Genomic DNA, 26,319 nt, shown 5'->3' with positions numbered 1-26,319 from the left:
GCAGCGTATGCTCTCCTTCTCACCAGCACACAGAATGATAAAGCTTAACATCCAGGCATTCTAAAAACGCTACAGGTAGCATTCCTCCAGTTTCAACTGCTCATTTGCACCCGCTATTTATTTTTTCTCGCCGAATTTCGTGCGATCGTGTTTGCGAGGTCAGGCTGTGAGTGGGCCGACAGTAAGATTCTCCCTACACCTGTTAAATCGCGACATCTGTTAGCCTCCGTTTCTTTTGCTGTTCTTGCAAGTACGCTTCATTATTCCAACACAATTACAAAGAATTATTCTCCCAACTCTATACCTGAATAACCCTGAAAATAATCTAATCTGTATATCAGTAAACATATTTATATAAAACCAGTCGCTGTGTGAAATCAAATATTTCATGAGCGCTGGATAAAATGATTCGTTATTAAAAAAACAAATGGTCCAAAGTGCATCAAGCCAGGAAATATCAATAACTCTCAAGGTTAGCCTCACCGTAATTGCCGCCCCGTAATTTCATGCCGGTCTCGCTCCACTCCAGCTTCCGATTCGCCGGGTGCCCGAATGGTCACGGCTCATCGGTCTCGCCGTTTTACATTCAGCGGAGGCAGCCATGCTTACTGCTTGCAATCAGGAGCCATTATCCCTCACTTAACAACGACCCAACAATACCTTACTGATTCCTGTTTTCTGAAACAACCCCCGTCTCCTAGCCAGGCGTACCTGATTAACCCTTTTTACCAGAAATAGAAAATAAAATGGCTGTTTTAGACGAGTGTTTTTTTCTCTCTGTTGGATAACCTTACACGGTGGCTGAAGATCAAATTCTGAGCTGCTTTTTAGCATCACAGAGAGCAGAAATGAATATATCACCCCTAGTAGGCCTGCTAAAAACAAATCCTTATGAAATTCCTGAGTGTCCACTTTCACACGAGCTTCAAATTATCCACCACTGTGGAGTGGAACATGAGCGAGTAATGAAAATGGCGCAAGCACATTTGGCTATTCTTGTTTTGTATCATCGGCATCGTGTCTTTATCCCTCTCTAGGCTCTGCATGACGGAGTCAGCGTGGACCAGATCCATGAGCTCACAGCTATCGATAAGTGGTTTCTGCACAAACTGAGGCGCATCACAGGGCTGGAGCAGCGTCTGCGTCAGTACGACAGGTGAGCATCCGACAGCTCGGGTCTGCGTAAATCAAACGGGTCGCATTAATGAAGGAACAGGTGGTTCGCCACTAGATGGCGACGTTGGGATAGAATTCAGCTTTTCCCTAAGCCGGCGTCTCATCCTGTCAGTCAACCCCAGTGACTCAGGGCTCTACACGGCACCACAGCGACTCCAAAGATTCATCAAATTCATTTTATTTTATCGAGACTCACTCAGTATTCATTCCTCGTGTAATTTCAGTCCCTGATTCAGAGCACTCGTATTTGTATAAGCACTTTCTCACAAAGCAGCTTTATAGAAATCAGGGCGACAGACAGGGTTATAAATCATCAGATTATACAGGTGAAAGACAGCGGGATTCTAGCATCCAGTCGCCATGCCACTGAAAGTCACCCTCAAGTCGCTCTCGCCGGAAACGTAGCAGCGTCGAACCGAGCGTAGCATAAGTCGCATGTTATCCGGTCTTAAATCACACCAAAGACGAGCAGTCTAGGTGAAAGTCACTGCGCAGGAAGCCCGGCTTCCCCCTAACGTTTCATTAAAATGCGCCACCGAAATGTTTACCGAAGTGTCTCTATTATTCATCAGTCTTGGCGGAATTTATTTTAGCGAATCAACTGATCAAATATCTCACTGCAATATGCATGAAAATCTCCTTTGAAGCCCAGACACAGCTCTAATACACAGTTATTGAAGTCGGTGTGTCTCTTGGTGTTTTAATAGCATGAAAGATTAATGCTCATTGCTCTTTTCCAGGCTTTTAAACACACACTCATTCTGACTTCATGGCTTTACCTGAAGGGAACAGAGTGTTTTTTTATTATTTCGTCTCGTCCGGATGCAGAAGCCAATCAGCTGTAACTGAGTAATGAACATGACTGACATGTTACCCTAGTACAGCAGGTGCCATTTGTAAATATTTAAAACTCTTAGGTCGTCTTTCGGTCACTTTCCTCTTCTCAGCTCAGCTGATGTTTGGGATGAAAGGGATGACGCTGACCACTGACCTGATTTTAAAGAAAGGCTTTTGATCCTAACATGGTTTTCACACCGGCCACGTTCGCTGTGGTCCGAACCCGAGTCTGACCGTTCCCCCTGCAGCGTGGGTGTACTTACAGACGTCAGACCTCTTCTGTGTCCCGCGTCCTTCCTCTGCTGCTCATGCTACACGCGTGTTACTGGAACTAATGATGATCATCAGATAAAACACGCGCAAGCTTACTGAACAAGTGCTTCTCTCTCTTTCTGTCTCGCTCTGTCTCTTGTTCTCTTTGTCTTTCTCTCTGTCTGTCTGTCAGTCTCTCTCTCTCTCTCTCTCTCTCTCTTGTACTCTTACTGTCTTTCTCTCTTGTACTCTTTCTCTCTCTTGTTCTCTCTCTCTCTGTCTGTTTTTCTGTCTGTCTCTCTCTCTCTCGTACTCTTTCTCTCTGTTGTACTCTCTCTCTCTCTCTGTCTGTTTTTCTGTCTGTCTCTCTCTCTCTCGTACTCTTTCTCTCTGTTGTACTCTCTCTCTCTCTCTGTCTGTTTTTCTGTCTGTCTCTCTCTCTCTTGTACTCTTTCTCTCTCTTGTTCTCTCTCTCTCTGTCTGTTTTTCTGTCTGTCTCTCTCTCTCTCGTACTCTTTCTCTCTGTTGTACTCTCTCTCTCTGTCTGTTTTTCTGTCTGTCTCTCTCTCTCTCGTACTCTTTCTCTCTGTTGTTCTCTCTCTCTCTGTCTGTTTTTCTGTCTGTCTCTCTCTCGTACTCTTTCTCTCTGTTGTTCTCTCTCTCTCTGTCTGTTTTTCTGTCTGTCTCTCTCTCTCGTACTCTTTCTCTCTGTTGTACTCTCTCTCTCTGTCTGTTTTTCTGTCTCTCTCTCTCTCTCTCTCTCACCCTTGGTTAAACGGGAGTTTACGTCTGAGGCAGTGTAATGTTTTGGTGTTGCGCAGGACAGACGCTAACCTCCGACTTCATGTGTAGTAAAAGCTCACAGTTGGTGTGTGGGATCGCTGAGGAGACTGTGTGTCTACAGAGACTGGCACTGTGGAGTGGAACAGACCTGCTGCCCCACGCTGGGGCATCTCCAACAGAGAGTCTGCCACCACCTCTCTCTCTCTCTCTCTTACTCTCTCTCTTGTTCTCTCTCTCTCTCTCTCTCATATTCTCTTGTTCTCTCTCTCACTGTCTCTCTCATTCTATCTCATTCTCTTTCTCTCTCTGTCTCTCCTGTCATCATTCTCTTGTTCTCTCTCTTTTTCTCTCTTTTATTCTCTGTCTTTCTGTGTTTCTCCCTCCCTCCCTTCTTCTCTCTCTCTCTCTCTATCCATCTATCTCTCTGAGGAGGAGTCCAAATCTGGAGTCTTTCTGTTTTTACTACCATAATGCATGGCACATTTGTTTGGAGTGTAATAGCGCACGGCCTGTCGCACTGTGTTCATACACCGAGTCTGTTCTTCTGCATTTGCGGAATAATTCACCGTCTTAAACCAACCAGGAGACGCTGAAGCTGCCAGGCCTGCTCTCTGGTGTTGCAGCAACAAAGACAGTTAAGCAGCAGCGGCAGGAGCAGCGATGCCAATGGAAACCACCCACCAGAACATCAGTGTGTGTGTGTGCACGCACCAGGCTGACTGTAATTACACCAACCCCGTTGGTGACGTGGATTTATTTATTTTTTTCCCACGTCTTCATGATTATACAGTTCGAATGCGAAGGTTCCGCCTCTTTGAGATCACTACTCGTGGTGGTTTCATGGAGATCATCGGATTTGCTTCATGCCCATTGATTTCTGTTTAAAGTTTAACAATTATCGACAACTCTGAAATGTAGAATTGTCCGAGAAACGTACGTCTCAGATGTATATCGGATGTATGTGGTCTGCACCTATATCAAAGAGCAAGTATTAGATTTCTAAAAAGAAGGAAAAAAGTGTTCACAGAAATATATTTCCACGTCATTAAAGAGTGTAACATCATTTTATTGCATTTATTCACTGCCTCCTACTGTGGTCCAGATGTTCGGGTTCGAAGTTTTGACCCTAGAGCTACGGGACATCTGGAATGTTTCATTTTAATGGCAAAAATATTGATTTCAAATGCTGGTTTCATCACCTACTGATAAACAATATCACTATGGCAACCAGTAGTCTCTTAAACACAGCTTAACCATTCCTTCTTTTATAGGGTGCCATTACTTTTGTCTCATTGGTCCTGGTTTATGGATTTGTATTGGGTTGCTTTCATAAATGTTTTATAATATGTAAGGTTAAAATAAATAAGTGATGTAAACTCGACAGGGTAATCCGTGTACAAACTCTCATTAAAAAAAGCAATAAGAGTCTGATAATAAACATGTCTCAGCTGATCAGGTACATTTAACATAATTAAAAAATAATCAGAATTTCTCAGATTCCTTTTCAAGATTTTGTGGATCGCTGCTTTTTATTGATTTATTTATTTATTAGTTAGTTAGTTAGTTAATGATATGGGATATTTGTGAAATATTTATGCCCTCCTTTACATTAGTGATATTTTTCTACCTGACCTTACTCATTATTTTGCCATTTAAACTGATACCTGATTGAGTAATCTGAAATAAGTGAGACATTTTTTTAGCAGTAAACTGCTAAATTAAATTATCTACCTTTTATATTTTACATTTTTACTTTTTCTACATATTTTTCCTGTATAGTTAAATTCTATTTTTATCATCTATTTTATTGATTTTATGACACAAAGAGTCAGAAGAAGTATTGGACTGCTGTGTGTGGTTGTGTATGTGTGCGACTAATAACACTATAAAATGAATTTTTATCTCTCAGCTCCAGCGTTCCAGCTGATGTGCTGCTGAAGGCCAAGCAGGAGGGCTTCTCTGACCGGCAGGTGGGCCAGGCCCTCGGGACGACCGAGGCAGAGACACGCTCGCTGAGACTGAGCCACAACATCAAGCCCTGGGTCAAACAGGTCCGGACATCACGTCCTAATAAACACACACACCTGAACATATCTATACACTGGGGGAAAAAGGAATAAGTGTTCAGTCGGATTTAAGAAAAAGATACTACGTATAGTTCACATTCAAATATTATAATATTTAAAATATTTTTATAATAAATTATTATTATTCTATTTATAATATTTTTAAAAAAATAATAAAATTAAAACTTTAACATAAAAAAGAATAACATTATTTATATAAAAAATAATTACATTTAAAATATAAAAATATTTTAAAAATCTCAACAAAACATGAATTCATTACTTTTACTGAACAAATCAATTGAAATTTATTTGTATAGTGATTTTTGTATATTTGCAAAGCAGCTTTAAACTAATATAAAAATCAGAATAAAAAAGTTGCAGAGTTTCAAATTTAAATTCATGTTTATTGTAAACGAGTGAACCAAACTCAACTGTGGCGAGGAAAAACTCCCAAAGACGATTTGAGGATGAAACCTTGAAAGGAACCAGACGCAAAACTAAACCTCATCCTCATCTGGGTGTCACTGGAGACTGAGATAATAATAAACAATCATGTTCTTTTTTAAATCTGTGTTCTATATACACTATGTTGCCAAAAAGTATTGGGACACCCCTCCAAATCATTGAATTCAGGTGTTGTTTTTCATGGGTTGGGATCGATCGTTCCAGTGAAAGGAACTCTTAATGCTTCAGCTTCATACCAAGACATTTGGACAATATTGTGGGAACAGTTAGGGGATGACCCCTTCCTGTTCCAACATGACTGCACACCAGTGACCAAAGCAAGGTCCATTAAGACATGGATGAGTGAGTTTGGTGTGGAGGAACTTGACTGGCCTGCACAGAGTCCTGATCTCAGCCCCATAGAACACCTTTGGGATGAATTAGAGCGGAGACTGTGCGCCAGACCTTCTTGTCCAACATCAGTGCCTGACCTCACAAATGTGCTTCTAGAGGAATGGTCAAAAATTCCCATAAACACACTCCTTGTGGAAAGCCTTCCCAGAAGAGTTGAAACTGTTATAGCTACAAAGGGCGGGACAACTCCATATTACATTCATGTGCATGTAAAGGCAGACATCCCAATACTTTTGGCAATATAATGTTGTCAAGGGCAATTGTGGAACCAGAAACTTTTGAGCAACTTAAGTACAAGCATACAGATTTAACTGAAATTACTTCCTGCTGAAGTGCACGGCAATAGCAGTTCCAATAGCAGCCATCACCATAACTTAATCACTTTAATAAGTGATGTAGAGTGAGAGTGAATGATTCATGTAGTACTAACCTGTTAGTGTGAACTCTCAGCAGGAAGTTGGTGCTGATAGGAAGCACAGTGTAACATTCAGGAGATTAAAATACCAGATAATAGTGCCTCCTGATGGTCCAGCGACAGGATCCCATGCTCTCTTTGTCGCCGCCCGGGTTCGATTTCCGGAGAAGAGTTAACTCTCAGTGCCGGTCCCAAGCCCGGGTTAAATGGGAGGGTTGAATCAGGAAGGGCATCCGGGGTAAATCGAAACATGCGGACCAAATGATCCTATGTGGTGTCCCCACAGTCGGGAGCAGCCGAAAGAACAACAACTACCAGATAATAACGATAATCTGACTATTGTGGGTTTGATTCTCAGTTCAGGTGTGAGCTCAGGGTTTGACTTTATTTTTTGCAAATACACTCAAATCACGATGGATGGAAAACAATTTGAACCACCTGGAACCGATCTACCAAGCTGATGTTTTTTACAATGTGTATAACCGTCACTTTTGTTTTACTAAAGAAGGACAGCTCTAATAACGTACTAATGATGTTAACTGCTGTGTTTTTCAGATCGACACGCTCGCTGCCGAATATCCTGCCGTCACTAACTATCTGTACTGTACCTACCACGGCCAGGTGAGACACTGCGCTGATACAAACACTGTCAAGCTGTTAAACAGTCAGCTGTCAGGTTATTTAAGAACTACTTTGTGTTGTACTTCCTGCAGAATCAGTAAAAGATCCTGGTGCTATTGTGTTATTATTATTAGAAAATTTTCCAATAAGAGAAGATCCTGAAAGGCTTTCTCTATGACATCAAGTTCCCTATGGTTGTGTTAATGTTATTGTGTCATTAAAGAATGATGCGTCGTAATTTTTATCCATTTCTGGTTACGGTTAAGGTACACACAATGGGTTAGTGTAAGCTGAAGAATGCTCCCTGGTCCATTCTGAAGCTCATGAGCTTAAAAAATATACATCTTTTTCTCTGATTCTTACAAAACACTGACACTGGAGCCTCCTTACAACAATGCTAAATACACACACACACACACACACACACACAGTATCACAAAATATCAAACAATTACTGGTAACAGAAATACATATTTCAAATGTCATTTAAAAGAAGTGTGATTTATTTTGCAGTGTATTGTGTGATTAGTGTAACACCGGAGTTCACTGTAGTGTGTGTTTGTGTGATTAGTGTAACACTGGAGTTCACTGTAGTGTGTGTTTGTGTGATTAGTGTAACACTGGAGTTCACTGTAGTGTGTGTTTGTGTGATTAGTGTAACACTGGAGTTCACTGTAGTGTGTGTTTGTGTGATTAGTGTAACACCGGAGTTCACTGTACTGTGTGTTTGTGTGATTAGTGTAACACTGGAGTTCACTGTACTGTGTGTTTGTGTGATTAGTGTAACACTGGAGTTCACTGTAGTGTGTGTTTGTGTGATTAGTGTAACACTGGAGTTCACTGTAGTGTGTGTTTGTGTGATTAGTGTAACACTGGAGTTCACTGTAGTGTGTGTTTGTGTGATTAGTGTAACACTGGAGTTCACCGTAGTGTGTGTTTGTGTGATTAGTGTAACACCGGAGTTCACCGTAGTGTGTGTTTGTGTGATTAGTGTAACACTGGAGTTCACTGTAGTGTGTGTTTGTGTGATTAGTGTAACACCGGAGTTCACTGTAGTGTGTGTTTGTGTGATTAGTGTAACACCGGAGTTCACTGTAGTGTGTGTTTGTGTGATTAGTGTAACACTGGAGTTCACTGTAGTGTGTGTTTGTGTGATTAGTGTAACACCGGAGTTCACTGTAGTGTGTGTTTGTGTGATTAGTGTAACACCGGAGTTCACTGTAGTGTGTGTTTGTGTGATTAGTGTAACACCGGAGTTCACTGTAGTGTGTGTTTGTGTGATTAGTGTAACACTGGAGTTCACTGTAGTGTGTGTTTGTGTGATTAGTGTAACACCGGAGTTCACTGTAGTGTGTGTTTGTGTGATTAGTGTAACACTGGAGTTCACTGTAGTGTGTGTTTGTGTGATTAGTGTAACACCGGAGTTCACTGTAGTGTGTGTTTGTGTGATTAGTGTAACACTGGAGTTCACTGTAGTGTGTGTTTGTGTGATTAGTGTAACACCGGAGTTCACTGTAGTGTGTGTTTGTGTGATTAGTGTAACACTGGAGTTCACTGTAGTGTGTGTTTGTGTGATTAGTGTAACACCGGAGTTCACTGTAGTGTGTGTTTGTGTGATTAGTGTAACACCGGAGTTCACCGTAGTGTGTGTTTGTGTGATTAGTGTAACACCGGAGTTCACCGTAGTGTGTGTTTGTGTGAAGTTAACTGTTGCCAGGAAACTAGAAACACAAACTGTGTAGGTGACCTGTGTGCCTGGTCATGGTTTTATTATTATTATTATTATTATTATTGTCCAGCATTTACTGACCGCATGCTTGTTCTGTTCTGTTAGGAACATGATCTGGACTTCAGGGATCAGGGTGTGATGGTTTTAGGCTGTGGCCCTTATCACATCGGTGAGTAATTCCAGCTGTTTGTACCCCCACCACCCCCTCCCCCACACTGCTGCATCCATCAGTGGAAAAGGACCAAGTCTGAGCAGAAATGATATGACTGATGGTGTTTTCTCAGCACAGCACGGACACTGACTCTGACACTGACTCAAACTGATTCTGATACTGACACTGACTCATACTGAGTTTGACACTGACTCGCACTGTGTCTGATACTGACTCTGATACTGACACTGACTCACACTGACACTGACTCTGATAGTGACACTGACTCTCACTCTGATTCTGACTCTCACTCTGACATTGACTCACACTGACTGACACTGACTCACACTGACTCTGACTATGACACTGACTCACACTGACACTGACTCTGACTGACACTCATGCTGACTCACACTGACTCTGACTTTGACACTGACTCTCACTCCGACACTGACTCTCACTCTGACTTTGACACTGACTCACACTGGCTCTGACTGACTCTGACTCTGACTCACACTGACTGACTCTGACTCTGACAGGGCTGCTTTAAGTGTTTTAGGCACAACAGCATTGCCGAAATAAGAATGTGTACTGGCTGCTTTGTATTATCTCTAAAAGCTGTTCCCTAATAATCCTTAAACAGATGGCTCAGACATTGCAGTCTTACTGAAAACCCTCGACTAGCCGGATCAAGTGAGGTGTAATTTGTGTTATTAATGGTTTGGGCACGAGGCATGAACCTCTCTGTGGTATTAGGATGACCAATAAACTGGACCAGAAAATGCTTCTGCAGTAAATCTACAACAAATTGCACACTCTGACTGCTGGAGTTTAGTCTTGTGTATTAAAAACCCACAGTCTCTCCAACTGTAGTAAGAGAGAGGAGAATAAAATGAAATGCCGTAGTGATAATTATATGATGCAGAGAGATTTGATGTGTCCAGTTTGTCAGTGTTTCTCATGAGTCCAGGTCTAGTCTCAAACTGTTGTTGCTATTCCTGTGTTTATTCAAACCCTAGTGCAGAGTCAATCACACTACCGTACTCTCACTTGGATTTCATCCTCATGCGTTTGAGTAAAGTCTCAGTTCCACTCTCTCCCGTGTTCCAGGCAGCAGCGTGGAGTTCGACTGGTGCGCCGTGTCCAGCATCCGAGCCCTCAGACAGATGGGCAAGCGCACAGTGGTGGTGAACCACAACCCCGAGACGGTCAGCACCGACTTCGACGAGTGCGACCGCCTCTATTTCGAGGAGCTCACGCTCGAGCGCATCCTGGACATCAACCATCAGGAGGTAAGAGGTGAAAGAGTTCAAAAATCAGACCAGGCACTGGTACATTACTGGAATCCTGGGTTATGTTGTGTGACGTTTCACACTGCTCATATTTACCTGGGTTGTCTCACGCTTCCACATCAGTGAAGGGGAAAAAAGGTCAGGTCTGTGGTTCTGTATCCATGCAGCTATTCTTATCTTTTTCTTATCTTTTGTCATATAGTTGACCAGGACGTTTATTGGTATCCACCTTCCTGTAATTTTTTATTGTGGCATGTATCCCCCTCACTACAGAGCACACTTCTGTTTCCTTTCAATGTTTTGCTACTTGACTATATCTACTGAGCCGATTTGTTGCTACTTCCTGGTTCCCATGTGATATGAGGCACACTCTGTTCTGTACACATTTAACACGTGCTAACCCTGCTTCTAAATTCCACGTGTAAAACCTTCCCCTGCTCCAGGTAAAAAGCACGGTTCAGAACAGCGATAGCCCGGAGTTAAGAGCAGTGCGATCGGCTCTACTCTAATTTGTGGGATTGCATCGTGGGAACAGTGGGAATGACCCCTTCCTGTGCCAACATGACTGCACACCAGTGCACAAAGCAAGGTCCATAAAGACATGGATGAGCGAGCTTGGTGTGGAGGAACTTGACCCCGGAATCCTGACCTCAACCCCATAGAACACCTTTGGGATGAATTAGAGCGGAGACTGCGAGCCTGACCTCACAAATGCGCTTCTAGAGGAATGGTCAAAAATTCCCATAAACACACTCCTAAACCTTGTGGAAAGCCTTCGCAGAAGACTTGAAGCTGTTATAGCTGCAAAGGGGCGGGACAACTCCATATTACATTCATGTGCATGTAAAGGCAGACGTCCCAAAACGTTTGCCAATATAGTGTATGTCCTTTTCTTTCTTAACAAACAAAATAAGCTGTAATTGTATTTAGCTTTCAGAACAGAAAGACTGACAAGGATGTAGAAGTAACAGACAATTCAGAAAAGCTACAGTGCACAGGTCAGGTGATCAATAAACAGAGAATCAGTCTCCAAAAGGAATTCAACCAAGATTAACAGCAACGCTTACAGGCTCGGGAGTGACAGGGCAGCGAACGTACAGAGGAACAAATACTAGACCATGTGACTGAAGCTAAAAGTGAGAGTGGGACAACAGGAAACAGGCGTCTGCTGACCCTGAACTTGAAAGTGCAGGTGCATTGTGGGAGGAGGAGTCATGGTGTGGCCATGGCTATAGGGTGCAGAGTGGGATGGGCTTTACTATCCTTTCAACCATATAGAGCTGGTACAGTACACAGTAAAATGAAACAGGACCATAAAGCACAGAACTACACAAGAACTAAATACACTACACAAAACTACACAAGGTGCACGTGTGCAAAACGTGTATAAACTGTGCAAGACGGTAGCACAAATGTGACATAACTCTACAAAGTTTTGAAGGATTCAGTGAAAGAATGTAAAAATAACACAACAAATCTTAGACTTGGAAATGAAACACGAAACTAAAGAACTGAAAAGGCAAAAAAAAAAACTTTAACTAGTTATAAGAACTTTATTATATATATATATATATATTTCTCTAGTACATACATGGAGCTGAGCATAACAGCTGACACCTTTTTTTCCCCCGATTCCACCAGCTTTTCTTTTTCTTCTTCTACAGTTTGTAATCCCGTGTCGGTGCTTTGCTCTGACCTTTTAAACCGCAAGAGTCCGACTATCACCAGCCTACCGGTAAAACCCCATTAAAGTGAAGTGTGTTCAAAATAAAAGTGCCGAGGCTCTCACAGAGAAGCGATCTCTGATTAATGTCTGTGTAGCTAATAACCCGCTACTCTCGTCTTACGAGCAATTAACTCACCAGGAGCTGCTTCGGGACATAAGGCAAGCTGGTATTATCTTGACTCTCCATCTCCATAGAGACTGCAAAGCCCCGATCGCGTCCAGAGTAAAGCAACCTCTCCGACTGAGATCTCCGTCTCTGTGTGCCCGATGATATCCCCTTGACTTTTCCTTTAAGCCGGTGCGAGCGGTGATGACGGATCACGGGGTGATTAAGAGTTTATTTAACTCATTTCTTTATTTGAGGTGAGGGTTCAGTATAAATCGTTTCCTTTTGGTGAGATTCCCAGGTGATGTGGCAGGGTAATTACTAGGAGTGTGTCAGCAGGAGGTTGTAAAAACTGGACAGCAGTGGGAGTAGGGGGGTATTTTCTGGGGTTTAGGGGATGTTAGTGGTTCGGAGTGGGGATATACCAGAACCTGCGCTTGAATTTTGAAGTTGACGTGCATGCCGTTGCCATGGAAATGCAGAGGGATGGATCAGAGAGATGGAAGGAGAGGAGTGCGGATGTTGTGGTGTGAATTCCTGCGTGGAACTACAGTGGAGTGAGTGGAGCGGTGGAGGGTCCACACCATGAGCCGAGACGTGATCACGTGACCTCATCACAACACACATTCAGTACAACTTTCATACAGTACAGCTATCATAGGGTCATTACATATGTGTCTTCACTGGATTAAAAGAAGAATCTTGTGCCTGCAATTTCACCAACTCAGGTAGTTTTCTTTAAAAAAGCACATTAATTATCCAAGTTCCATCAGAAATATTGAAAGAAATCACTCATATTTGGCTGCAACAACATTGGAAAATATCTCTGGAGCGTCTGATTAGATACAGCTCCATATCCAGGTCTATTTTCATCCCTAGTGATAATTCTGTGAGCATCACTTTTGGAAAAACATCCCGACCTTGTCCTTTATTTCTTCCGCAGGGATGTACAGGCTGCATAGTCTCAGTGGGAGGGCAGATCCCCAACAACCTGGCCATGCCGCTGCACCTGAACGGCGTGAAGATTCTGGGCACGGAGCCACAGCAGATCCACCGGGCCGAGGAGAGATCTGTATTCTCCAGCATCCTGGATGACCTGGGAGTGGCTCAGGCACCGTGGAGAGCTCTGAGCTCGCTGGTAAGACTGTCACATACACTATCATGAGCCCATGCAACACAGAATGGAGAGCTGCCGAGGTGTTTAGCAAGTTTTCTTTTTTTTTTTAATAGAATAGACTCGCGAAAGCTTCTTTACAGACGTTGTTGTTTTTACAGACCTCAATGAGCAAGAGCAGGTTATTATATCATTCTTGTTAGTGGATTATCTGAGTGAATGAAAAGCTAAAGCAAATTAAAAGACCAGAGAATGAACTCATCACCTGAACACATCCAATAAGAGATCAGATTCATTCACAACCTTCACACAACCTGCGTCTGCACAGAGTGACGCACATTAGAAGATTTCATTGTCACACTTTACAGCACAGAGGAATCCATTTTCTTTATATATCCCAGATTTGGAGGTTGAAGTCAAAGCAAAGAGGCAGCTATGATACCCTGGAGCAGACAGGGTTAAGGACCTCTTTGGTGGCAGCTTGGCTCAGTGGTGCTGGGGCTCGAACCCCAACCTTCTGATCAATTGCACTCGGGTGCCACTGCCACACAAATGCATGACTACAGTGAATACACTGTTTCTGAAAGAATGCACGTGAAAAACACTGCCACATCTTAAATGAATTATATTGTTTTAGACTAAAATTGGATGCAATTTTAGATCATTACAGTATCTGTAGTTTATAGTATCGATGTAGTATCAGGTGTTGAGTATATGAGATAAATACCTGATATCTCTAGCTCTTTTTTACAGCTTAATATATATATTTCAGCATTTACAGCAAACTAAGATTTGCTGTAGATGATTTCTCACATTACATTTATCCGGAGCGACTTAAAATTTGTCTCATTTTTCTTACCGCTGAGCAATTGAGGGTTAAGGGCCTTGCTCAGGGGCCCAGCAGTGGTAGTTTGGTGGACCTGGGATTCAAACTCACAACCTTCTGATCACCAGTCCCACGTCACATTACATAACATCCCATTAGATACCACATTAAGCATCAAGGTCATTGTGCATTAATGAGACACAGCTCTTCTCCATCCACCCTTCACCATCTTTTATTTCATTATTTATTTCTTTTTAAAATAAAATTGCCTATCCCTGTTCAACTCATGTCAAGCATACGAGCAGTTTTGTTCCACAAGCTAGCTCCGGTTTTAACACTTGCACAACATGCGCTATCCGACTCTCCCGAGACGCACTGAGTGCTCAGAGCCTCAGACACTCAAAGTGCTGAAACGTGTTGTGTTTTGTAGAAGTAGACATCGTGTCCATTAGCCACGCCGGCTCTTTCGGTCAGAGAGAGAGAGAGAGATGGCAGCACCGCATTTTAATAGACTTCCCCTGCTACGGAAACAAGCCGACGCATGTCAGGGACATGTCAGTTCACTTGGTGTGCTGCTCGTTAGGGGAATCGGCAACTACTTCTGGAAGCACACAGCACCTCCTTGACCTCAGGATTGTTTGTTGGAAGTTTCTCTCTCTCTCTCTCTCTCTCTCTCTCTCTCTCTCTCTCTCTCTCTTTTGGCTCATTTTTTACAGGGAGTCAGAAAAATAAATTCCAGTAAATATACACAGTCGAAACAAGAATACATCTGAAACAAAAAGCGCTTATTTTTTATTCTTTGCAAAATATTACATTTGGCTGACAGTTAGATGAAACAGAAAGTTTTTGGAGATGCGGTAATTACCTTCTCTTTTCTCAGACTGGAAATCCAAATGCACTGAAAGCTTGCCCTGATATGAAAACACGCTCTGTCTCTATCTACTTCCTGTTGTGTGTTATTGGATGTTGTGGAGAACAAAGCTGCCTAACCATTGATTTATCATCGTGTGTGTTTCAGGAAGACGCCTTCACGTTCGCCAATCAAGTGGGTTACCCCTGTCTCCTGAGGCCCTCTTACGTTTTGAGGTGAGCGAAATAAAATATACGATCGTTAGCTTTAGGAATGGATTATTGAATGTGTATAGAGGCATTTATACTGTATATGTTTCATGTATCGAGACCGGAATAAATCAGTGGAACAGAGCCAGGGTGCCAATAATTATAGAAAACGTTACAAAAAGGTCCGGGTGTTAGAAAAGGGAGCGGCGTTTTTTTTTTTTCTTTACCTGGAGAAAAGTCTCTCCATAACCAACAGCTTAAAGACAATCTATAATATAATACGCATTTCCAGAAACGTCCAGATTTTTATTATTTTTTATTAACGCCTGGTTGTAAGAACTCCCAGATGCCCCCATGTCCTTTTTGCACCGCGTGCCAGCTGCACTGCTCCCGACAGACCTGCGCTTTTAGCACTGCTGTTCAGTCGACGAACACCACACCACCGTTACCCATAATGCCCCAGATGAACCTCAGGCTGTAGCACAAAGGGACTGAATCGGAGCCCATCAGCTTTCCGCCAGCGCGGCCACTTCATTCACTGCTTTGTGGGATTTGTGTAGGTGGGCAGCTTCGGCAAAGAAAAGAAAATCTTTCTGAATAATTTAGTTGTATGTGATTGCTTGTACTGAGTTTTTTTTCCTGGCCTTTTAGATCAATGTGAATTATTGCAATTGTCTCAGTTGTAGTTAGTGATTTGACAGCAACCTAACATCTGGAAATCACAGGAAATCATAATAAAAGTGATATCAGACAAACCCAATGTTACTACAAATACATTTACGAGGTTTAACAATAGAACTTTCATGTGTTCGTGTTCAGCATTGATTATCTTTGTCATGTCACACTGAATACAGTACTGAATTTAGGGAAATGCATCTTTGGTTCTTTTTCTCCTGATCGACCTACTGTCCGAGTACAGTGGAAGCTCAGCGTAGGAATTTAATTTGTTCTGGAGGCGAGTTGTTACGGTGAGAATGTGTATTGCGAAACTTTTTTCATAAGAAATAAAGTAAATGCAGATAATTCGTTCCAGCTCCCAAAAATGACCAATATTCCCATTATGAAGCGTATGTAAACTGTATGGCTGCTTACAAAGAACTGACCCAAGCCAAACATTCCATGTCAAGGCTCCTCACAGGAAGTCGTGCCACCAAGCTTGGGCTAAAAATTGAACAGACCGCCCACGCCACCAATCTGTCAACAAAAAAAAGCTTGTGAACGCATGCCGAAGACAATGTTGGTATCGTGGGTTGACTCTTTCCAAACAGCTTTCACTGACTGAAACAAAAAAAACGTAAAATTCGTAACCTTGCTTGGCTTTACACTGACGCTAACGGCTCCCGGACGTACGCGCAACTTAGCCAGCATTCGGTTCAATTCAGTTCATTTGTATGCCAAAAATACTTCATATGCTGATGCAAATTTCAATTCATAAGGCGAGGGCATTTGTATGCCGAGGTTCCACTGTAGTATGATATGAAATGTTTGGCTCCGCATGGCATCAGAATCTTCTGTTGTTTTGTTTTGTTCTACTTGAGTGGATTCAAAAAAACTTTTTATTTCTGTTCATTTGGAAAAAAAAAAAAAGCTGAACGTTTTGGCTGATAATTCTCGTTTCTCACCTTACCAAAACTCTCGAATCCAGTTGGCAGAAAGTTGTAATCGGATCAAAACTCGACAGAGAAGTGTTTGTTTCTGTGTGAAAACTGGCTGAATCTGAAGAGCTGGAAGATTTGGAAGCTGACCCGAGCCTCTCCTCCTGTTTGCTTTCCCTCCCTTCGCTCTTCATCTTTTTGTCACGTCCCTGAATCTCCCTGAGGGCTAATTTACACACGACACATTTACAGCCCTGCTTTAAAGAAGTTATTAGAGGTGTCTTTTTTTGTGTTTTTTTTCCTGGTGTCAGCGGTTCTGCGATGAACGTGGCCTACGGCGAGGAGGAGATGAAGCGCTTCCTGGAGGAGGCGACGCAGGTGTCTCAGGTGAGTGGAGCTTATGGCCATGTGCTGGAGAGATACAACGTGCAGATTCCTTCAAATCCTACAAGACATTTATGATTAAATGATAGTGTTGTGTTTACATCAGTAGTGAAGTACAAAACCTTTTACTGACAATATAACAGTTATTTTACTAAAACCACAGACACAAGATGCAACACATGTACTGTAACAGGTTAAAGCAAATCCAACACCAAAACCAGAACAACCAGGAAGCATAAAAACAACTTTATACAACATGCCGTATTCCTCTAATGCAGTGATCTCCAACATGTCACTCACACCCACTTCTCAGTAGCTCTCCTAAAGTTTCATAAAATATGTACAAAATTGCTAAAATCAAATAAACCCCTCCCCTGAAATCTGACTCGACCACACACCTAGCACTAAGAATGTTCATTTACATTTACAGCATTTTGCAGACGCCCTTATGCAGCAAAACTTACATTCTGTCTCATTTTATGCAACCTAGCAATTGAGGTTAGGGGGATTGCTCCGGGGCCCAGCAGTGGCAGCTTATTGGACCTGGGATTCAAACTCACTACCTTCTGAGCAGTAGTCTGGCACATTAACCACTAAGCTGCTGAGGATTCAACAGCGTTAGGAATAAAGCTACGATGCTGCCACAGCAAAAGCGCTGAATGAACCTATCCTGCTGCACAAAGATGCAGGACGAGTGAGCTGTAGACATCTCTTATTAGTGCATTATCGTCTTATCTTGTCTCATCTTGTCTTGTCTCGTCTTGTCTTATCTTATCTTATGTGATCTCATCTTGTCTTGTCTTGTCTTGTCTCGTCTTGTCTTATCTTATCTTATCTTATGTGATCTCATCTTGTCTTGTTTCATCTTGTCTCATCTTATCTTATCTTATGTGATCTCATCTTGTCTTGTCTTGTCTTATCTTATCTTATGTGATCTCATCTTGTCTTATCTTATCTTGTCTCATCTTGTCTTGTCTTATCTTATGTGATCTCATCTTGTCTTATCTTATCTTGGCTTATCTTATCTTATGTTATCTCATGTTGTCTTATCTTGTCTCATCGTATCTTCTCTCATCTTATCTTGTTTCGTCTTGTCTCATCTTATCTTATCTCATCTTGTCTTATCTTATGTTATGTCATGTTATCTTGTCTTATCTTGTCTCGTTTTGTCTTATCTTTTCTTATCTTGTCTCATCTTATCTTGTCTTATCTGGTCTCATCTTTATCTTGTCTTGTCTTATCTCGTCTCATCTTGTTTTGTCTCGTCTTGTCTTGTTACAGCAATGCATGAAAATTGACTTTGCTCTGAGACAAACTAACAGCTGAACTAATTAAGCGTTATACACACAACAGTTGCACACATTAGGGCAACAAACCAATGAGGTGGAGACAGGAACAGAACAAAAACAATGACACATGGCAACACAGAATGACAATTACACAAAAAACATAAAGTAAAACCTTAGCAACGGTTTATCCCTGTAATTTATTATGCATTTGCTATATTTAAATAATAGATAATTTATTTTAAATGGAGCTTTCCCATAAAATATTATTATTATTATTATTATTATTATTATTATTATTATTATATATTTTCATGCACACTGCAATGCCTCAATGTCATGTAGTTTATCATAGAATAAGAAAAATAAATATTTTTGTTCAGGAATTGATTTATATACACTACATTAAGAGATGTGTTGAGTCTGGTGTGTACGTGACTGGGTTACGGGGAACATGCTGCAGGATGTGAGCATTAATGCTGAAATGTATTGAAAACAACAATTATGATTAGGCTGTCAAGGTAAACACACACACACACACACACACACACACACACAGAGAGCTTGCACTCAATTACGTGGCGTTTATCTCTCCTCTGACTTGAAGGCATTCTTTATTTGTTTGACTCGTCTCTGTTTCTCCACCTCTCTCACACCTGTCGTCTCAAGGTTTGTTGTTTTGTCTGTCTTTTTATAACCTATCTTTTCTTTTCTGTCATTCTGTCTTGGCTTTATTAACCTCCTCTCTCTCTCTCTCTCTCTCTCTCTTTTGAAACTCTTGAAACTCTCCAAAAACACCACTCTCTTTCACAATTTTTTTTTCCAAGTATCTGAACCATCACAGGATCAATGTCATGTCATTAACATGCACCTTAATACTCTTGGGTTTGGCTAAAAGTATTTGCATCCCTGACCATCACACCCCCGTGTTGTTCTTCCCCAAACTCTCAGAAGCACACAGTTGTCTAGAATGCTGTCTCTGAATGCTGTAACTTTATATTTTCTCTTCACTGGAACTAAGAGGATGAAACCTGTTCCAGCATGACAAAGCCCCTGAGCTCCATGAAGACATGATGTGGAGGTTAAGCTTGGAGTCGAAGAACTTGAGTGTCCTGCACAGAGCCCTGACACTGACTGTACACCTTTGGGATGAACCGGAACACCGACTGAACCCCAGACCTCCTCACCATCCTAATATCAGTGTCTGATCTCACTAAATGAATACAAATCCCCACAGCCACGGTCCAACATCTAGTGGAAAACTTTCCGTGAAGGGCAGGAGCAGAGACTGCATGTGTGAATGTGATGGTCAGGTGTCCACATATCTAGATAGCTAATGATCCGCTGTACTGAATCATCTTCATTATCGAACAATTATTTGCAATCAGTTAAGGACCTCTGAGGTGAACACAGTTCATCAAGATGGTGCAAGGAAGAAAAACAAACATGTGGGAAATGTGTTCCAAGCATTCTCTTGATTTTCTTCATCTTGAGTTAAAGCAAAAATCAACAACCTTCTCATCACATCACCAACTGAAACTGATATGACGGTCAACTTTTCCGTATATTCCACATGTAAACATTAACATTATCGACTTCCGAAGCAGGAGGTACACGCTGACGGCATAAGCGAGAGATAATTGTTGAAAAGAGTAAGAACCAGATGCTGATTTACAAACTTGGGAGAAATCTTGTTTTTCACTAACACGGTGTGTCATTAAAGCCCCGTCTTCCCTCGGCGAGGGGTTCGGCTCAGCGGGCCGTCTCAGCGGGTCGTCTCGCTCTCCTCTTAACGTTAGCGCAGTGTTTTAAAACTTCCTGCAGCACTTTACCTCCACTCTGAGCTGTGCTCAATCACCCACACCGGCTACATGCCACACTCTGCCCACTATGTCCAATGAATCAAATGACATTTAAAACCTGCAGAGAAACACTGATTAACAGTGTGAGGAAAAGGGGGAAATGGGCACTGAAGTTTGGTTCATTTGGTGAATCTGGACACTTTTCTCAGGTTTTCTCTGAAAACATCCAGAATCACTCAATGAGTTACACAAGGTTACTTAATGCAGTCAGTACTGAAATGTATTATGTGCTACACTGATTTTACAGCATAAACATCAGAAAGGGATTTTTTTTATTACTACTTTCTGAAGCGAAGAAATTCATATAGAGGAAATGTTATAAATTTCTCTCAAACTTTTTCTGTTCTTCTGGTTCCTATTCACTGAGTATGATCACTTTATAGGATGTAATATAACGTGATTGGACTGTAGACCTGGAGACGCTCATTAGAACAGCATTTCATATGTGGCCAGAGGAGAAAAAGAAAGGTGGGGGGGGGGGTCTGCTAGAAATGCTAGAGCCCAAATCAGGCAAGGCAGGAGAATCACAAACCAGATTAGCAACACACAGGATATAAATCATGCTCATTTCAGGTAAGAATCCACTGCGCAGATACAGTATTTTACACTGATCAGGCATAACATTATAACCACCTACCTAATATTGTGTCGGTCCCCCTTTTGCTGCCAGAACAGCCCTGACCCGTCCTGCACTGTGTATTCTGACCCCTTTCCATCAGAACCAGCATTAACTTCTTCAGCAGTTTGATCAACAGTAGCTCGTCTGTTGGATCAGATCACACGGACCAGCCTTCACTCCCCACGTCCATCACTGAGCCTTGACCGCCCATGACCCTGTCACCGGTTCAGCACTGTTCCTTCATTGGACCACTTTTGATAGATACTGACCACTGCAGACCGGGAACACCCCACAAGAGCTGCAGTTTTGGAGATGCTCTGATCCAGTGGTCTAGCCATCACAATTTGACCCTTTGTCAAACTCGCTCAAATCCTTACACTTGTCCATTACGTTCACTTGCTCCCTAATATATCCCACCCACTAACAGGTACCATGATGAGGAGACGATCAGTGTTATCCACTTCACCTGTCGGTGGTCATAATGTTATGCCTGATCGGTGTATGTCCAGGTGCGTGTTGGGTGTCGTAGTATGCGGTGGTCATTTCTTTAGGCCCTGAAGCAGGATGGGAGTTGTGAGATGTGTTCTGGAAATTCTAGAAGATAAATCCTTGAAGATAAAGCCTTGATATAAGTTGGAAGTTTGTGGCTTTACCCAGAAAGGTCTCACAGACAGTTCTCCGGCTCGTGTGTGTGTATATGTAAATGAGTACATAACAAATCTGTTTCTACTCACCCCACACACTATCGGTGTCTAACCAGCTCTAAGGATTCACGAGCATAACTCGCGTCTGCTTATTTTTATATATTATTAACTCTTGTGGTTCAGCACCCGTGTGTGGCGTTCTCTAATCAAAGCAAGAGACGCTGAGAAACAAGAAGCTAGCACATATAGTCTTTAGCCTCCATCCCATTTTAGGGATCATAGCATGATGCTGATTCTGGTGTTAACATGACAGTTTATTTTTATATTTCATGAGAAAACTGATGCATTCAATGTTTTATTAATGGTGTAAATAATGCATGGATTTAACGAGACACATTTCTATGGAGCTGTTTTCCTGTATCGAGCTCCACAAAACTGTTACGGAGTCTCACAGTAGGAGTAAACATAACTCGGTACACTCATATATAACTCATACGCCTTGTGTACGTGGCTGAAGGGTTGCCAGGGTTAGGGGTTTGTTTCCTGCCTCCATGCTGTGTGTAAAGTAGTGTGCGATGGTTCGAGTCCTCACTTTGTGCCCTGATTCCTTTGTGACCTTGTGTGTAGGATATGCAGTACAGAAGTCGCTTTATTCCTCTTATACCACGCTAATTTACAGACAAATCGAATGTTTCTTATTTATTATTCATCGCCTTATTTTTATAGTTGTTTATCGTCGCGTTTAACGTTGATGAATGTGCGTGAAACAATTCCTATGAACAGTCTTTGTGTTAATAGGACAATAGATCTAAAAGGCAAACTTATTAAATAAGCGTCTTCCAAATGAAAGCATCGCTTTTAATCCATTCTTCCCATTTGGTTATGTGGAGCATGCAGTATACATATCTCTGACGCATAGCTGCACTTAATAAACAGACACTTCATTGTTTAACGCCTCTGACAATCACACAATGATTCAGGGCCGGATTTCCACCCGTCCTTCGTCTTCTGGGACTCGTCCTTACACCTGCTGTCACACCGGCTGATTTATGGCTCATGTGATTTATGATGTCCCCGCTGTTAGACAGGCATAAATGACTTTATAACTATTTTCATAACTATAACTGTAGCATCCATTTAGAATACCATAGCAACTACTTCACAACAACCACCTAGCAACAATATGGAATAAATAACTTTATAAATACCTAGTTATCACCTGTAACACCACACCAACCACCTAGCAACAGCATAGCAACCATTTGGCATACATATCTTTATAAGTATAATGCCTGAAACTTTTTAATGCTCTAGTATTGAATACTTTTGTGTGTTTGTGTTTGGATGTCCTCTTCCTGTTCCTGCAGAGGATTGCGAGAACCTAGAATCGATCACAGGAAGTATCCTCACTTACTGACTTACTGCTAATGCAGAACGCTCTTCAGATGCAGTGTTTGTTCCACTGCCGGTTTATATTTTGAGCCTTTCTGAAAGCGGTACATGTGTAGGACCTTGGATACAGATTGTGGTATTGAGGAGATGTTTTGCTTTTTTTCCTTTTAGATCTGTATTATTGGCCTTTTGTTCTCTATCAAGCATGAGGTCAAAATGCCAGTTGCTAGCAGTGTTACAGTGCACTCAGTATCTCTATCTGTCTAATACAGGAGCATCCTGTGGTCATCACAAAGTTCATCCGTGGAGCCAGAGAGGTCGAGGTGGACGCGGTGGCCAAATCGGGCAAGGTGAGACTAAACCCCTAACTGTTCACTAGCATGAGCTGAGTTTACTAAAACCATCATGATGCTGAGAAATTCTCACCTGAGAGAGAGAGGAAGAGAGATGGAGGAAGAGGGAGAAGGGTGGAGAGGGAGAGAAGGAGAGAGAGGGAGAGAGAGATGGAGGAAGAGGGAGAAGGGTGGAGAGGGAGAGAAGGAAAGAGAGGGAGATGGAGAGAGGGAGAGTGAGAAGAGGAGAGAGAGAAAGGTGAGATGGAGTGAGAGATGGAGGGAAAGGGAGAAGGGGAGAGAGAGAGAGAGAGATGAAGGAAGGGGCAGTTAGAGTGAAGTGTTTGTGGCCTACCTTCTTTATGCCTGGCCGTTAAAGTGAAGTGGGCGTGACCTACCTTCCTTATACCTGGCAGTTAGAGTGAAGTGGGTGTGGCCTACCTTCTTTATGCCTGGCAGTTAAAGTGAAGTGGGCGTGGCCTACCTTTATTATACCTGGCAGTTAGAGTGAAATGGGTGTGGCCTACCTTTCTTATGCCTGACAGTTAGAGTGAAGTGGGTGTGGCCTACCTTTCTTATACCTGACAGTTAGAGTGAAGTGGGTGTGGCCTACCTTCTTTATGTCTGGCAGTTAGCATTAAATGGGCGTGACCTACCTACCTTATACCTGGCTTTTAGAGTGAAGTGGGTGTGGCCTATGTCTGTTCCACTTCATTTTTTTTAAAGCAAATTTTATCAGGCTGCCTTAAGTGTCCCATATACAGTTCAGTTAAATTTTATTTCTATAGTGCTTTTAATAAAACAACTTTAAAGGAATATATAAGCTTTATAAATTTTTACATTTATTAATTTATCCCTAGTGAGCAAGCCCGAGGCGAAGGCTGTGAGGAAAATCTCCCTGAGACGATATGAGGAAACACTTTTTTAAAATAACAATCATGTGTTCACTTTATAAAGTACTCTATCACTATAAACTATCGGGTTTCTGGTGATTCCACACCGGTGTCACACAGTCCCTCCAGGATATAGTGATTTAGTGAACATCAAGCAGCTATTCGGAGAATAAAATCGCTAATTTTGTTTCAAGCATTTTTGGCCCAAACCTTGTGAAAGACTGATCGCATGAAGTCTGAAATGATTCTCATGCCAGAAAGATGTTTTCTAGACAAAGGTCAGACAAACCTCGCTGCAATGAATGAGATTCGGTCAAAAGTGAAGTGTGAAGCACTCAAATCTGATTGAATCTGTGTGTGTGTGTCTCAGAGCCACACTAGAGCGACTTCATTATGCAGCAGATGGAGGTTTTCATCTGTTGTGGCTTACCTTCTGGAACAGGGACGTTATCCTCGCATAATAACAACCTTAATGAAAACAAACGTTACACACCGCATTCTGAACACGCTGCTCACTGCTTACTCTCCCTTCTGCTCTCACCGCTTCGGCTGGCGTTTATAGGTCTTTTAATCCTCACCGTGTTTAGCCTGAACTAATAAACACACACACGGTAAATTTCCTTTTTATAGCATTGCTTTTTAATATTAGATTTATTAATCCGTTATTGATTTTATTCCAACGAACATTCATCGCTTAATATCCAGGAGATTGTTTTCATCTGCACGGCAATGCACTCTTGAAATGGAGAGCACGTTTGGTCCATATAGAACGCCGTTATAGAAGGGAAATGATTTTTAATCTCAGTCTCTGGTGTCCACCCAGACGAGGATGAGGTTCCATTCTTCATCATATCATCTCGGGGGGGATTTCCTCACAGCCATTGTCTCTGTTTATATATTCCATTAAAGCTTCTTTGTGACAATTGTTAAAAGCACTGTAGAAATAAAATTGAATTGAATTGAATTGAATATGGGACATTTAAGGCAGCCTGATAAAATCTGCTTTAAAAAAATGGAGTGGAACAGACAAAGGCCACGCCCACTTTACTCTAACTTCCAGGTATAAGGAAAGCAGACCATGCCCACTTCACTTTAACTGTCAGGTATAAGGTAGGTGGGCCACGCCCACTTCACGCTAACTGCCAGGTATAAGGAAGGTAGACCACGCCCACTTCACTTTAACGGTCAGATATAAAGTAGGTAGGCCACGCCCACTTCATGCTAACTGCCAGGTATAAGGAAGGTAGACCAGGCCCACTTCACTTTAACGGTCAGATATAAAGTAGGTAGGCCACGCCCACTTCATGCTAACTGCCAGGTATAAGGAAGGTAGACAACGCCCACTTCACTCTAACTGCCAAGTATACACACCATAGAAATGTACATGCTTCTGTACAGTAGTCCTTAATTGATTTCTTTACAAAAATGGAAACTTGAACATATTTATTATACTTTTTTTCAAATATAAGAACTAAAACTTCCCTAAATGTTCGACTTCAGCATATCAGCAATTATATGGTTTTATTTTTTAAAATTAACAAAACTTTTTTTTATTATAGTGTTTATGTCTAGTCTTAGATTTGATATAGAAATCTGGATAGGTTGTTACTATGGGAACAATATCATTAGTATGAGTGTGTTAACATACAGCTTTGTTTGATTGCTCGAGTCTGATTGGTCAGAAGGTGTTTTGTTTAACAGCACAGTATGGAAAGTAGTTCCAGCTGTAACATGAGTGACCAGTTAATGTTGCTCTTGTGGTAACAGCTCGGTCACTCGGTTGACCGAACAGCTACCGTATCCTACTGAAGGAGAATTCAGGGAGCTGTTTAATTGTAATCTGTCGTCTTTGGTGCACTTGCATGGGGAATAAACTGGGGGATGCCTCCTACAAAAACAGAGACTGGTATATGTTAAAGTGGAGCTATTGGTTATGTCATAGCTCAGTTTTCAAACTTATCTGATTTTTTCTTGTTTGAATGCATTTTTTGAGAATTTGTTGACTTGTTTTAACCCTTTGCTCCAGTACTCTGGTGTTCTGTTCCATCAGCAGAATGGAAATCATCCTATGGGATTTTTTTAATCAGTATAAAGAAATGAATGATGTGAGTCTGATATAAAATGAGTCAGGACTCTGTTGGCTTTCAGTGTGTGTTAGACGTGTGGTTTTCCCTCTGTTGGAGAACCTTACACGGGCTTTTACTGGTTGAAGATCAAATGTGAGCTGCTTTTTAGATGAGGCATCTTAGAGAGCAGAAATGGGTTTGATATCAACATTTACTTTGAACATTAAGTGAA

The 26,319-nt window shown here is 41.8% G+C and overlaps 1 protein-coding gene across 1 annotated transcript in view; it reads left to right on the top strand.

Moving 5' to 3' along the window:
- cps1 (carbamoyl-phosphate synthase 1, mitochondrial) overlaps positions 1-26,319 on the top strand; it is a 79,260-nt gene that overhangs the window by 30,365 nt on the left and 22,576 nt on the right. The window contains exons 21-29 of the mRNA XM_058391139.1: positions 1,038-1,156; positions 4,958-5,099; positions 6,946-7,011; positions 8,846-8,909; positions 10,002-10,183; positions 12,959-13,153; positions 14,974-15,041; positions 16,921-16,996; positions 23,069-23,146. Coding sequence (XP_058247122.1) covers positions 1,038-1,156; positions 4,958-5,099; positions 6,946-7,011; positions 8,846-8,909; positions 10,002-10,183; positions 12,959-13,153; positions 14,974-15,041; positions 16,921-16,996; positions 23,069-23,146 — 990 coding nt within the window. The remainder of the gene's footprint in view (positions 1-1,037; positions 1,157-4,957; positions 5,100-6,945; positions 7,012-8,845; positions 8,910-10,001; positions 10,184-12,958; positions 13,154-14,973; positions 15,042-16,920; positions 16,997-23,068; positions 23,147-26,319) is intronic.

This window comes from Hemibagrus wyckioides, linkage group LG06 (assembly GCF_019097595.1).
Source record: "Hemibagrus wyckioides isolate EC202008001 linkage group LG06, SWU_Hwy_1.0, whole genome shotgun sequence".
Classification (NCBI taxonomy): domain Eukaryota; kingdom Metazoa; phylum Chordata; class Actinopteri; order Siluriformes; family Bagridae; genus Hemibagrus; species Hemibagrus wyckioides.
The sequence above is the reverse complement of the archived record's forward strand: the minus strand, read 5'-3'. Positions and strand labels throughout refer to the sequence as shown.